Source organism: Humulus lupulus, chromosome 8 (assembly GCF_963169125.1).
Source record: "Humulus lupulus chromosome 8, drHumLupu1.1, whole genome shotgun sequence".
Classification (NCBI taxonomy): domain Eukaryota; kingdom Viridiplantae; phylum Streptophyta; class Magnoliopsida; order Rosales; family Cannabaceae; genus Humulus; species Humulus lupulus.
This window is the reverse complement of record NC_084800.1, coordinates 5,523,638-5,535,790: the sequence shown is the minus strand read 5'-3', so window position 1 is coordinate 5,535,790 and position 12,153 is coordinate 5,523,638. Positions and strand designations below refer to the sequence as shown.

At 31.2% G+C, this 12,153-nt stretch overlaps 1 protein-coding gene across 1 annotated transcript; it reads left to right on the top strand.

The window, feature by feature from the left end:
* The first annotated feature begins 4,369 nt into the window (after positions 1-4,369).
* On the top strand, positions 4,370-9,200 carry LOC133794285 (cysteine-rich receptor-like protein kinase 26). Its single transcript, XM_062231483.1, has 7 exons — positions 4,370-5,283; positions 6,678-6,803; positions 7,089-7,228; positions 7,326-7,536; positions 7,658-7,898; positions 8,532-8,682; positions 8,791-9,200. Exons 1-7 carry the CDS (start codon positions 4,374-4,376, stop codon positions 9,115-9,117), a joined length of 2,106 nt encoding a protein of 701 aa, XP_062087467.1. The 5' UTR covers positions 4,370-4,373; the 3' UTR covers positions 9,118-9,200.
* The last annotated feature ends 2,953 nt before the right edge of the window (positions 9,201-12,153 follow it).

Sequence of the window (12,153 nt, the reverse complement as noted above, 5' to 3'; positions counted from 1 at the left end):
TAATATGAAATAATTGAATTAAAAACGAGAGCTTCGTAAAACTCGTACAACCTGGGTAAAGTTCTTTCTCTGCATCTTTTATCAAATTGTAAAATTCTTTTGCTTTCGCATTTGGTTCATTGCCTTGATCACCTTGAAGATTATCATTTTCAATTTCACATTCGTCGTCTCCAATACTATGTCCAATTGCATCGTATATAACTCCTTGCATATCAATGGTATAATTTGACTCATGAGTATCACTAGGAGTGTCAACATTTTGCGTAGCATGCGAAGAAGTTTCTCCGTGCAATACCCATTTAGTGTAACCATCTACAAATCCGTTGCATATCAAATGTTCAAATGCAATTGTACGGATGACAGGTGTGATAAGACCGCACTTTACACAGGGACATACAATTTTTTCTTCATGACTTGCATTTTTAAAGGCAAAATCAAGGAAAAAATTAACACCTTCTTGGTATGAATCACTTAATCTAGAATGGTGCATCCAACTCTTATCCATTGATACTGCGAATGAAAAAAAATCAAATTAATTTATATTATAATTAAAAAATATTGGTGCTTATGAAATAAAGCTTTTGATTTATTTTTTTTAAGAAAAAATCATAAATAGCGCTTTATTAGATTTGAATGCACACTATTGTTTATCAAAATAATAAATACACATATAAATCCAATTAATTTTAGATTTGATTATATTCTACAAGAAAAATAACAAGATGAAAAACATAAGAATAAGAATTACCTCAAAAAAAAAATTAATACTTTGGTTGCTTTTAGTTTGAGAAACAAGTATTATGAAGTGTTTTGTAATGAGACCAATAAAGAGAGAGTAAGATGTAGAGATGCAAAACAAGTATTTTATAATATATCTTTTTATATGCATGTATATATATATATATATATAGTTATTCTTAGTCATGATATTTATTTGTAAATTAAAAATTTCAAAGTAATTATAATTTAAAATTAAGTTTAAAAAATAGAAGTTGGTTTAAATATTTTTTATTTAAAATTTGAATTAGATACTACATCACCTATATTTTTTGTTTAAAATTGATAATATATGATGTATATATCTATATATCTATTATAGGAAAGATATTAGAGTTTGTTTAGAAATATTGATAACATAAGTAGTTTTCATTTAAATTATATTAATTTTAATTTGACATATGTTTAAAAGATATATAATCATATAAAGATAAATATCTTACGTTCCATCACTCTTGTTCCAAAATCTAAGTGTCCAGATAATGTGGGGGATTTTAGGCCAATAGCTTGTTGCAATGTAATTTATAAGGCAGCCACCAAGTTAATTTGTTCAAGATTGAGGAAGATTTTGTCGGATTTAGTAGCTGAAAATCAAGGAGGTTTTGTTCATGGAAGATATATTGCTTACAATATTATGGTTTGTCAAGATTTGGCGCGTCATTATGGTAGGAAAAACAGTAAACCAAGCTGTATGATAAAGATTGATTTGAGGAAAGCGTATGACACGGTGGAATGGGATTTTCTAGAAGAAATGCTAACTGCTTTTAAGTTTCCCCAGAATTTTATTGACCTCATTATGACGTGTATTCGAACACCGAAGTTCTCCTTATTGATCAATGGCGAAATTCACGGATTTTTGCTTCCAAGAGGGGTTTGCGTCAAGGAGATCCATTGTCCCCGCTATTATTTGTTCTTGGAATGGAATATCTCTCTAGGATTCTGGCCAAAGTTGGTAAGATGGCAGAGTTTAAGTTCCATGAGAAGTGTACCCCCTTGAGATTGAATCACTTGTGTTTTGCAGATGATCTCCTTTTATTTTGTCATGGTGATTATGTGTCTATATTATTGCTGCTGAGGGGGCTCACTTTATTTTCTAAAACCTCTGGTCTCTTTCCTAATGCTACAAAATCATATATTTTTTGTAGTGGTATGGCAGAAGCAGAAGTGAGAAGAGTTCTGGAGGTGTCGGGTTTCACGAGAAGTCGCCTTCCTTTTAGATATCTAGGCATCCTGATATGCTCCAAACGAATCAGTACTACTGAATGTGGGATCATCATTGATAAAATGGTCCAGAGGATTCACTTATGGAGCTCGCAGAATCTATCTTATATGGGAAGAGTCACTCTTATAAATTCTGTCAACACGTGCAACCATGTTCAAAATCTGCTATTAAAAAAAAGATAAGAGCATTACTAATGAGAAAACAAAAGAAGCAATGATATGATCCAATTATTCTTAATTAATGTGTTATTTCTTGCTTGTTAGTTTAGTTTAATCTTAACTTACATGTTTACAATATTAAATCAATAATAGTTACAATTACAAGAGAAAGAAGAACTGATTGAAGATGCATCAAAAGAAAAGAGTATGAATGACGTTTTTTCTGAAGTTATGGGTAAAGAAAAACATGGATCAGTTCCCATGTATGGATTTGGTGTTTGCCCATCTGATGTGTGGAAGGATAAATCAACTTGGAGAAGAAACCAAAATGAGTATGCAGATAATCTGCAGTCAGAAGTAAATGATCTAAGGTCTCAAATTCAATTTCTTACTAAGACTATTTTGAGCAAGCAAAATAATGGCAATGATATATCTACACTTCAGGTTAGTCAAACTACTAGTTTTTCATTTATTTTAATTATTGACAACAAGTTGTACTAACTACATTAAATTTAATTATGTGCAGTCATTACATTATAATGAAAATGCTACATCTTCACACCTGGTTAAGATTTATTTTATTTTGTTGATTTTTAAGTTACTAACCGATAAACTATATATAGTTATTTTGCTAATTTATTGTTATATATGTAGGCCATAAATGCTAGTACCTTACATAACAAAGAAACCCAACGTCAACTATGGCTTTCATCTTCAGCATATGATACTCCTGTTGTTGAGGTACTACTATTATATTATCATTTTTTAAAATATTTATAAGTGGATCCTCCACTATTGAAATTATTCATTTATTAATATAATACATACAGGTTGGAGAAGTAGTCAATCTTATGAGTGTCACTAGTGAGCCTGAAACAATTGCTATTGGTATCGTTTTACGTAGAGATCCATCAAAAGAAGTTGGAGGAAAAAAGCTCGGATCCTTTTTTTCTGAAGTTATAGTACAAGTTCCTATTAAGCCTGACGAACAACTGATTAAATCATATGGACATTTTAAGACAATTGGTCAAGTTATTGGAGCCCCTATTGCATGGCCAACAACATTTGTGGTAAGCTAAATAAAAAAATTACAATAATTATCTTCCATTAAATGTCATTATATATGTGTGTGTATACAAATAATTTTATATGATTTCTATTCTCTTGCAGATTCCAAGGGAATCATATACACAACTTGGTGACTCAATGCTATGCTTTTATGTTGTAGAAATTAAACTCATGTATGTATTTTTTCTTTTCTTTTGTTGGTGTTTATTTCAATGTTTTTGTACATAGAAGTTCCATTGTTGTTGTTGTTTTAAGAAATGTTATTTTGCTACAATTATGTATTATTTACAATATTTATCAAACTTTTTGTTGTTGGTTATTATGATATATTTGTGAATATTACTTAAGTTAAATGTGTATAAAAATATTTCAAAATAAAAAACATCTTCAATACTTGAAAAATAAAACGCAAGAATTAATTATCAAATATGTACTTAATATTCTTTTAAATATATTAAAAAATACTTTAATAACATTTTTAGTTTAGTAACATTTATTAAAATGTCACTAAAATTATTTTTAATATAAAAAATAAATATAAAATTTATTATAATAAATAATATAGTGACATTTGAAAATGCTATTAATTATTATTTAGTGACATTTTTAAATGTCATTAAAAAAATACTATTGTTACATTTGAAAATGTCACTAGTTTTTACTCATATGCATATCTTTCATTTGCTACAAATGTCACAAAAATTATAAATGTTACTAAAAGCATTAAGTAGTCCCATTTTCAAATGTCAAAAAATCAATATTTTGGTACAGTGATGTCAGTTTAATATATATCTTTTTAATTTTAGTATTTTTTCGAAATCTAAGTTTAATAATAGTTTTTACTAATATCTTTTAAAAAAGGGGTAAGTTTTTAACATGATATATAATATTAACTGTGGTGGTGGTTATTAATCACAGGGGTGTTTTTGACCAAAGACTGATTGGAGGAATACAAATATCTAAGAATTATTAAGGTTTGCTTTTTACACCGAAGGTGTTCCTAATAGAATATCTAGATGTAGAGAATCTAGACAGAAAATCAAGTCACGGTATTAATCCTTTAAATAAATATATTAATATCGTTGACTACGTCAAAGTCTCGTGAACTCCCCTTTACGACCATATAAAAGCCTACATGTGCCACTATCATGACATATAGTTCGGTGACAATGATGATAAAGATTATTCGCTCATCAACATTCTTCAACTTATGTTCCATATTGATCATATTCCTCAGCAACGAAGCTGCTACCATTAGTATCGCTGAGATAACTCAGCCATTCCTATATTACTCTTGTCGAAATGAAAGAGGTAATTACACTACCAATAGTACTTATCAAGCCAACCTAGACCGCCTCTTGTCTAACATCGTCCCCTCTAAAGACAATAATGGCAACTACGGTTACGGCTTCTACAACTCCTCTTACGGCGAAAACTCCAACCAAGTTCACGCAATCGGATTCTGTCGAGGAGATGTTAAGCTTGATTCTTGCCGTAGTTGCCTCAACGACTCCATACATCTCATCACAGAGGTTTGCCCCAATAAGAAAGAGGCAATCGGGATGTACACGCTGTGTATGTTACGTTACTCAGACCGCAACATATTCGGCGGCGGCGTGGAACGTTTTCCTAGATATTGGAGGGCCAACGGCCGAAACGTATCGTCGTCTAACGTGGATGAATTCTTTCAAGATCTCAGGGCCTTGTTGAATAGCTTGAAGAGTCGAGCAACCGCCGCTTCTTCTGGTTTTCTTAGAAGGTTCGCGACAGGGAATGCCACCGCTGCCGGCTTTAAGACCTTATACGCGCTTGTACAGTGCACGCCGGACCTGTCTTCGCGAGACTGCAACAATTGCTTGGACGGGGTTTTTGAGGTTATGCCTGAGTGTTGTTCAAGTAAGGTAGGAGGAAGAGTTCTTAACCCCAGCTGTAACTTCAGGTATGAGACATTCCTCTTCTATGATCGGGTAGAGGATGTAGTTACTGCGCCGGCATCGCCGTTAGTATTACCTCCGCCGCCACCAACTAATAGTACCATTACTTCCACTAGTGCTAAAGGTAAGTGCAATTTTTTAAGTTTTATTTTAGATTATAAAAATATAGTTTTCATATTGCCAACTTGCTCTTTATTTTAATGATATTGCCAACTTTGTTGATCTTCATATATTCATATACGTACCAAGCTTTGCTGCGAAATCTAGATCTAGCACATAGTTACTTATAATATTTTATATTTTAAAAAGACCAGTCATCAAAGGCTGCTGCGCAATAATATGCTTGGCTAAATTTACGTATTGTTTGTTTATATATAGTTTAGAATACCAAATTACCTGGATGCTGCACAATCCACATATTTTCAAGTTGTATAAATAACAAGTAATATCTCTGACCTATATAATCTGATAATCACCTATAATGTTAATTATAAAATATTATTTAGGGAACAAAAACATTAGTATGAGAGCAAAAGGAAAAACATATTTATTAACACTCGAAATTAATATTATTATGTAAATGATTAATCACAAAGAAAATATATGTTATATAATTGCGGCAACATGTCTAGATGAGTTTTAGATATTTATTAAAAGTTATGAGAGATTTCTAAAAGAATAGATATAACCATAAGTTTAAAAAAACGAAGAATATGGAAGCTAAGGAAAATCAATCACAGTTTCAAGTACACCAGCAATAATAGCTATTATTATATTATCAAGGCTTCTAGAGTATAATTATTTTCGCCAATTCATTGTGATATGTGAAATTCTAGAGTATAATCAATTAGTTACAAGATTCGTTTGGTTAGTTTTATTTATAGAACATATTAACTATATTTATTAAATTTGTATTATTGTTATATAAAATTTAAATGAATAAATAATATTATAAATAAAAAAATAGCATAAATATATTAAATAAAAAATTAAAGCAAAACACTATTATTTTGATTTTTAAAAAATATATATATATAATATGATAATTTTTTAAACATAAACTTAAAATTATATATTATATATTATTATTATAATGATATTTTATAATATTTATATTTATATTGATATAAGTATTAAATATATAATTTTGTATTTAATTATATAATATTTGAATTCATATTAGTAAAAACATAAGATTATATATTATTATTATTAGAATATTTTATAACATTTAAATTTATATTAATATATTTATTAAATATCTATCTAGTTTTGTATTATATATTATTATAATACTAATATTTTATAATTTTTGAATTTGAATTTATATGAATATAATTATTATATATGTGACAGGCGTTATGCATCTACAGCCTATTACACACATTACTATAAATTAATCAACAATAGTTAATATTAAAAAAAAATCATCACAAACTTTTGCTTTTAATTGTAAAATTAATATCTGGGCAGCACTAATTTGTACGGACAATTGAGCTGGTTTCCATGTATTTGCAGGAAAGAAGAGCAACTCATCTAAAGCTACAGTCATTGCTGTGATATCAACTTTAATTTTCGTGGTACTAAGCATCTCCATCTGCGTCTATTTCATAAGAGTGAAGAGGGCAAAGAAAAAGGTTACATGTAAGTTGATTAATATTAATCTTTAATTCACGTTAAAATATCATTAATTATCTTAAATGTAATAAATTAAGCTTTTTTTTCTCCAACTTCTCTATAAGAATTTTTTTTAAAGGAAGATACGGCAGAGAGGATAACCTGCTAAGTTATATAGAGAGGTCTACTACTCTTATATATATGTCAATCAATGTTCTTATTATATATATTAAATTGAAAGCTTAAGTACCATCTTTGTAAATTGCACTAATTAATGAAAAAGCTGATAACTTCTCAATTTGATATATCAAGATGGCCCCTCATTTGAAGAAGAAGAAGATATTATAAATGATGAGTTCTTGCAATACGATTTTGGCACAATCAATGATGCGACGGATAATTTCTCAGTGGAAAATAAACTTGGAGAGGGTGGATTCGGTGCTGTTTACAGAGTAAGCTAGCATTTGTGAGAGAAACAAAGTTATTGCTCAATAAAATTATTAATAATTTTGTTATTAATTAGTTGTACATTTTATCATGAATATTCAGGGTAGGCTTCCAAATGGAGAGGACATAGCCGTGAAAAGGTTGTCTACGGATTCAGGCCAAGGAGAGCTGGAGTTCAAGAACGAGGTGTTGTTACTTGCCAAGCTTCAACATCGAAACCTTGTCAAGTTACGCGGTTTTTGCTTGGAAGGAAGTGAAAGACTTCTTCTTTATGAGTTCGTTCCAAATGGAAGTCTCGATCGCTTCATATTTGGTATGATTACATTTTTAATTTATCAAAGATATTATACATTTTAATTACACTGTACCTTACATACTTTCTTGATTTTATTATTTTCTTTAATTGATCACCACATCTGCTTATGGTATTATAGATCCAATCAAGCGTGCAAATTTTGATTGGGACAGTCGTTATAAAATTATACAAGGCATTGCTCGAGGTTTGCTTTACCTTCACGAAGATTCTCGTCTAAGAATTATTCATCGTGATCTCAAAGCTAGTAATATTTTATTGAACGAAGAAATGAATCCTAAGATATCAGATTTTGGCATGGCAAGATTGTTTGTCCTGGAAGACCAAACTCAAGACAACACAAGACGAGTCGTGGGGACCTAGTAAGCATAACTCAAACTAAGCTCTACATCTTATTCTATCATTTATATATAAATATAAATTGATGTATATAGGAAGTTTATTAAGTAAGGACATTCTTTTGCTCTTATCGTAAGAGCGTTTTTATTTTTGGTACTTGAAAAAATTAGAACTTAATTTTTTTTTGTATGATAGCGTACATGATAGTTATAGTAGGCATTCCGCTAATTTGAGAAATTATGAATAATTTAGAGTGTTAAAATTAGAGTTCAAACAACATATTTTCCATGTGTATAAAAAAATCAAGCACGAGCGTGGAACTGACTATTTGAACCCTGATTTCAGCCCCATAAATTATTCATAATTTCCAAAAAATTAGTGAGATTTCTCCTTATATTTTTAATGTACGCCATCATACAAAAAAAAATTATAATTTTTCCAAATATTGAAAATAGAAAATGCTCAAACGATAAAAGCAAAACTAATACCCCTTCCTCTATATATATATATATATATATATATATATCCACTCTAACTAAACTTTACACCTAATCCTAACAAGTCTCGTACTTAATTAAAAATTCTACCAAATATATATACTAAACCACCACATGCAATTAGAGTAATTATAATTGTATATCTGATTTTGTCATCAGTGGATATATGGCTCCCGAGTACGCAAAACGTGGGCGAATTTCATTTAAATCTGATGTGTTTAGTTTTGGAGTATTATTACTGGAAATACTGAGTGGACAGAGAAATGGTTCTTTTCGTCATGGTGAGAACACAGAACACCTATTGAGCTATGTAAGTACAGAGAACTAGAACAATGTGACTATAATTAATACAGCATTTCCCTTTGGCCCAAAATGTATACACATATATTCTGATCAAGTATATATATAATAATTTCAGACATGGAGAAGTTGGAGAAACGGGACAATTTCCAATAATCTTGTGGATCCCCTAATGAGAGTTGGTTCAGGATCTCACGACATAATGAGATGCGTACACATTGGATTGCTTTGCGGTCAAGAAAATGTAGCTGAGAGGCCAACCATGAATTCAATTGTTCTCATGCTCAACAGCCACTCTTTTTCTCTTCCAATACCCTCACACCCTGCATTTCTCATGCACAGTGACGCATCAGCCATGTCATTAGCGTCCCATCCAAATTCAGGGGACTTGTTAGTTCAAGCATCTCGAAATGAAGCTACAATAAGTGAACTACATCCACGCTAGCGCGACCACTTGTCATGATTAATAGGATTGAGGTTCTTTCTTAAAACTAATTGATGTTAAATATAGAAACTCTTTCTTTTATTAAGATATTGATGTTCTTATATATTACTTTTTTTTTTTTTAAGTTTGAGCATAAAACTGCACCGAACGTAATAGCATGTTTCAAAACATGGAATATAGAACATCACAAGGCTGAGGGGAAAGACCACTAGAATTAGATTAGGATTGATGATATTATTGTTTCTATATATTTTCCAAATTTTTTTTCACATCATATAATAATCCCCTTTTAAGTATTTTTCTTCATGTTTTTAGGTACTAATATTAATAAAAGAAGCAATTCGTTTGAACTTGAATGCGTATTTGATAATCTGACCAGGTTTTAACGAGATTTTAACTTGTTATAGGAACACTGATCACCATAAGACTGAAAAGGACTCAAATATAGTCTTGGATCCACACGCCAATTTAAACCAATACGTACTTGTGAGTATCGGTGCAGCAAAGACTACGCTACGCTTTTTCGATTAAAAAAAAGACATTTGACTAGGACTTTGTGGGACTCGACAAAAGTTTAAACTAACTAATAAAATTAATCTAACTTGGTTTCAACTAACTAATAAGAAGAAGAAGAAGAAGAAATGAGATTGGTTGGTTTTCAATGCTCACTCTTAGTCACTTGTTAAACAAACTTGCAATTTAGTATTTGTTTAAACTCACTTATTGCCTTTTTTTTTACTCATTTTATTTCAAATTCTGGGACATAGCTAGTATCCTTCTGTTTTTCTAAAATAATATAAATTTCAGAACCATCAATCCTTCATTAAAATGTACACGAGAATTTGATACTAAATAATGACAAATATGAAATACGGCAGCTTCTTCAAGAGCATCTTTCTTATTCCTTTCTCCAAATATATTACACCTTCTTCTGATTCTAAGTCTATCTACCGCCATTAATGGCGAAACGGCACAAGTTACTACACCCCCAACAGCACCTACGACATCAACCTCCATAACCTCCTCTCCTCCCTGCTGATCCCCAAGGACAATAATATCAGTACATCTGACAGGTTTTACAGTGAGGCCTTCGGTGAAAACCCTGATAAAGCATATGCCACCGAACTCTGCCGTGGAGATCTCAAGCTAGACGAGTGCCGGAGCTGCCTTAACAACTCTATATCTCTTCTCACACACAACTGTCCCAACCACAAGGAGGCCATTGGATGGTACCGAACATGTACGCTTCGCTACTCAATTAGATACTTGCACGGAATCAGCGAGATGCAACCTGCTTTCTACTCTCCTGCTTGTTGCCTTTTCTGGTATTAATTGTCACCGTCTGGTTTTACTTAAGAAGGAGGAAAACATTAAAGAAGAAGTTACAGAGTACGTTGAGATACATTAATTTGCTACTAAGTCTTCAAAAACTGTTATGGTTCATTTATCATAAAATACATAAAAGATAATAATAGTGCCCTGTATGAAATTATGTTGAAATAACAAAAAACGTTCTTTTCAGAAATTGAATTCACTACAATAATTTTTATTTAAGAAAATATTATTGCTATATCAATACATTATTTCTAGCAACGTCCTGTTGTGAATTAATCCATTAATTTAGCTAGCGTCAGCTTTTGACTCATGTGATGACCCGGAAGAGATTGCTAGTGAGTTTTTTCGCAATTCGACTTGGACAGAATTAGAGATGCAACAAATGACTTTTCTGAGAAAAATAAGCTTGGACAAGGTGGCTTTGGAGCAGTTTACAGAGTAATAAACAAATCAGACAAAAGAAAAGACTTTCTTTATGTTCTCTTCATATAATTTTTTATGAAATATATATATATATATATATATATATATTGTAAGTGTGTGTATTTGGTATTTTGTGAATTTCATGATTCATCATTTACTTTTTCAGTTGCATCTGTATTTTGTATTTTGACAGTATTTCAGTTCATCTGCTATTTTGCCAGTTGCATCTGAAAGTTTGATATTGTCTTAATTGTCTGTTGCTTACGTGGCTTAGTTTTATGTGTCTGTTATATTTAATTGACTGTGTTTTTAGGTTTCAAGTTTTTGTGTGTGAGGAGTTAATTAGTTTTCCTAACGATTTTCTGGTTTGAGTGTGGCTGGGTATTTGAGTTGGTTAGAACTCAGATCTAAATTGGTTAATTGGTTTTTTCTTAGCTCTGTGAGTTTTTGGGGTTTTTGAATGGGTTGTTTTTGTTGTCTTTCTTTTACAGGTTGAAGAACTTGATTTTCAGAGGGCGTTCATCCATGGCTAGCTGTGATTGTTCTTCAGGCTAAGTATTGGAAGAAAGTTATATCTGCAAGAGTTCAAGTGTAAAGATTCAAATAGATCAAGCTAAGGAATTTTGCAAGAGAGACAAGTATAGATGATTTACTGTTTTGGTTGTAAAATCAGAGATACTGTGTAGAACTTGCATTTTATATCTTAGTAGAATTCTTTTTCTAGACTAGGTCCCAAGGATTAGCCATTACTTTGAGTAGTGGTGAACCTTGTAGAAATTGCTTGGTGTGATTCTTTTACTTGCTCTTTGTTATTTCTTTAAATCTTGTTTTACTTCTTCAATAATCTAGATTCTTAGGTAGGAAATCACATTCATATATGATGGAATTATATAATGATTTTAATTCCAGGGTCGGTTTTTGAATGGAAAAGAGATAGCAGTGAAACGACTTATAAGGGATCCTAGTAGTCTTGGACAAGGAGATACATAATTTAAAAATGAGGTCCTCTTAGTTGCCAAGCTCGGACACCAGAATTTAGTGAACCTCTCCTAGGTTTTGTTCGGAGAAAAATGTAAGAATTCGTGTGCCTAACTCCAATCTCAATCGCTTTATATTTGGTATGTTTGATGTTATTCTTATTTCATATAATGGGGTTGTATGCCTTGTGAAAATAGTGAGCTGCAACATTTGTATGTACTTGTTAAATATGCAGATCCAATCAAGCGTGAGCAGTTGAATTGGAACCAGCGCACAACAGGCATTGCATGAGGACTCCTT